The sequence below is a fragment of the Gracilinanus agilis genome, chromosome 3 (genome assembly GCF_016433145.1).
Source record: "Gracilinanus agilis isolate LMUSP501 chromosome 3, AgileGrace, whole genome shotgun sequence".
Classification (NCBI taxonomy): domain Eukaryota; kingdom Metazoa; phylum Chordata; class Mammalia; order Didelphimorphia; family Didelphidae; genus Gracilinanus; species Gracilinanus agilis.
In genome coordinates, this window is record NC_058132.1 from 625,931,544 (window position 1) to 625,932,658 (window position 1,115).

The window sequence follows — 1,115 nt, forward strand, 5'->3', positions numbered from 1 at the left end:
ACATGGAGAAAAGTTGATAGGCAGTTTGATGGAAAATAAAATCAGTCACCATTTGTGTGTGTGTGTGTGTGTGTGTGTGTGTGTGTGTGTGTATTTGAATCATTGCCTAACAAAGTGGTAAAATAAGTCATTTATGTAGTTAAAATATTTCAGAGAAGGAAGTAAACAGAGACAAAATTTTTTTGAAGGAATACTAGGATAAACAACAAGAAGGAAGTATCTTGTGACATCCTGGGCCAAATCCCCCCAGAATGGTATATAAGGGCTGCTCTACAGAAGGAGAACATCAGACTTCACTCACCTCTCCTGAATCTTTTCTCCTCAACTCACCTGAACTATCTGTGCTGACACAATGGGTTGCTGTGGATGTAGAGGCAGCTGTGGAGGCTGTGGTGGCTGCGGTGGCTGCGGTGGCTGCGGTGGCTGCGGTGGTGGCTGTGGTGGCTGTGGTGGTGGCTGTGGCTGCACCACCTGTACCTGCCACCGCGTGGGCTGCTGCTCTGCCTGCTGCCCCTGCTGCTGTGGCTGCTGTGGGGGCTGCTGTAGTCCCACAGTTGTCTGCTGCCGCCGTACCTGCTGCTGTAATTCTTGTGGCTGTGGCTCCTGTGGCTGTGGCAAGGGCTGTGGCTGTGGCAAGGGCTGCTGCCAACAGAAATGCTGCCAACAGAGCTGCTGCTGCAAAAAGCAATGCTGTTGCTAGACAAGAGTGATCTGGGTTCGACCTCTAAAAAGGACTTGCTGGGGGCACATACACAACATGAAGGTAAGACTTTCTTCTGTCTCAGCTCATGTACTTTGCTTTTCTATGTTTGTTTTATGGGCCATGGGTCCTTTATACTTTGGGACCTTTGTGATCCCATCTCATCTGAAGGGTAAATTAACCAATACAAAGCATCCAAAAAGGAGACATAAACCCAGCTAAAATTATATACATTGCTAAATACAATCTGATATCTAACATTCATTTCCACAGTTTATGTTCCTTTCTACATTTTTCTTTTAATATAACCTGTAATTTTCCCATTTTTTCTATTGCTTCTGTGCTTTCTAAGAAATTCTATCCAAATGTTTTGAAAAAAATCCAAAATAAAAAGCAACAAATAAAACTCTATCTC

At 44.4% G+C, this 1,115-nt stretch overlaps 1 protein-coding gene across 1 annotated transcript; it reads left to right on the top strand.

Annotated features, from left to right (window-relative positions):
- Nucleotides 1–352: 352 nt before the first annotated feature.
- LOC123242848 (small cysteine and glycine repeat-containing protein 7-like) lies at nt 353–700 on the top strand. The gene has a single exon (XM_044670964.1). The coding sequence runs from the start codon at nt 353–355 to the stop codon at nt 698–700; it is 348 nt and encodes a 115-aa protein (XP_044526899.1).
- The last annotated feature ends 415 nt before the right edge of the window (nt 701–1,115 follow it).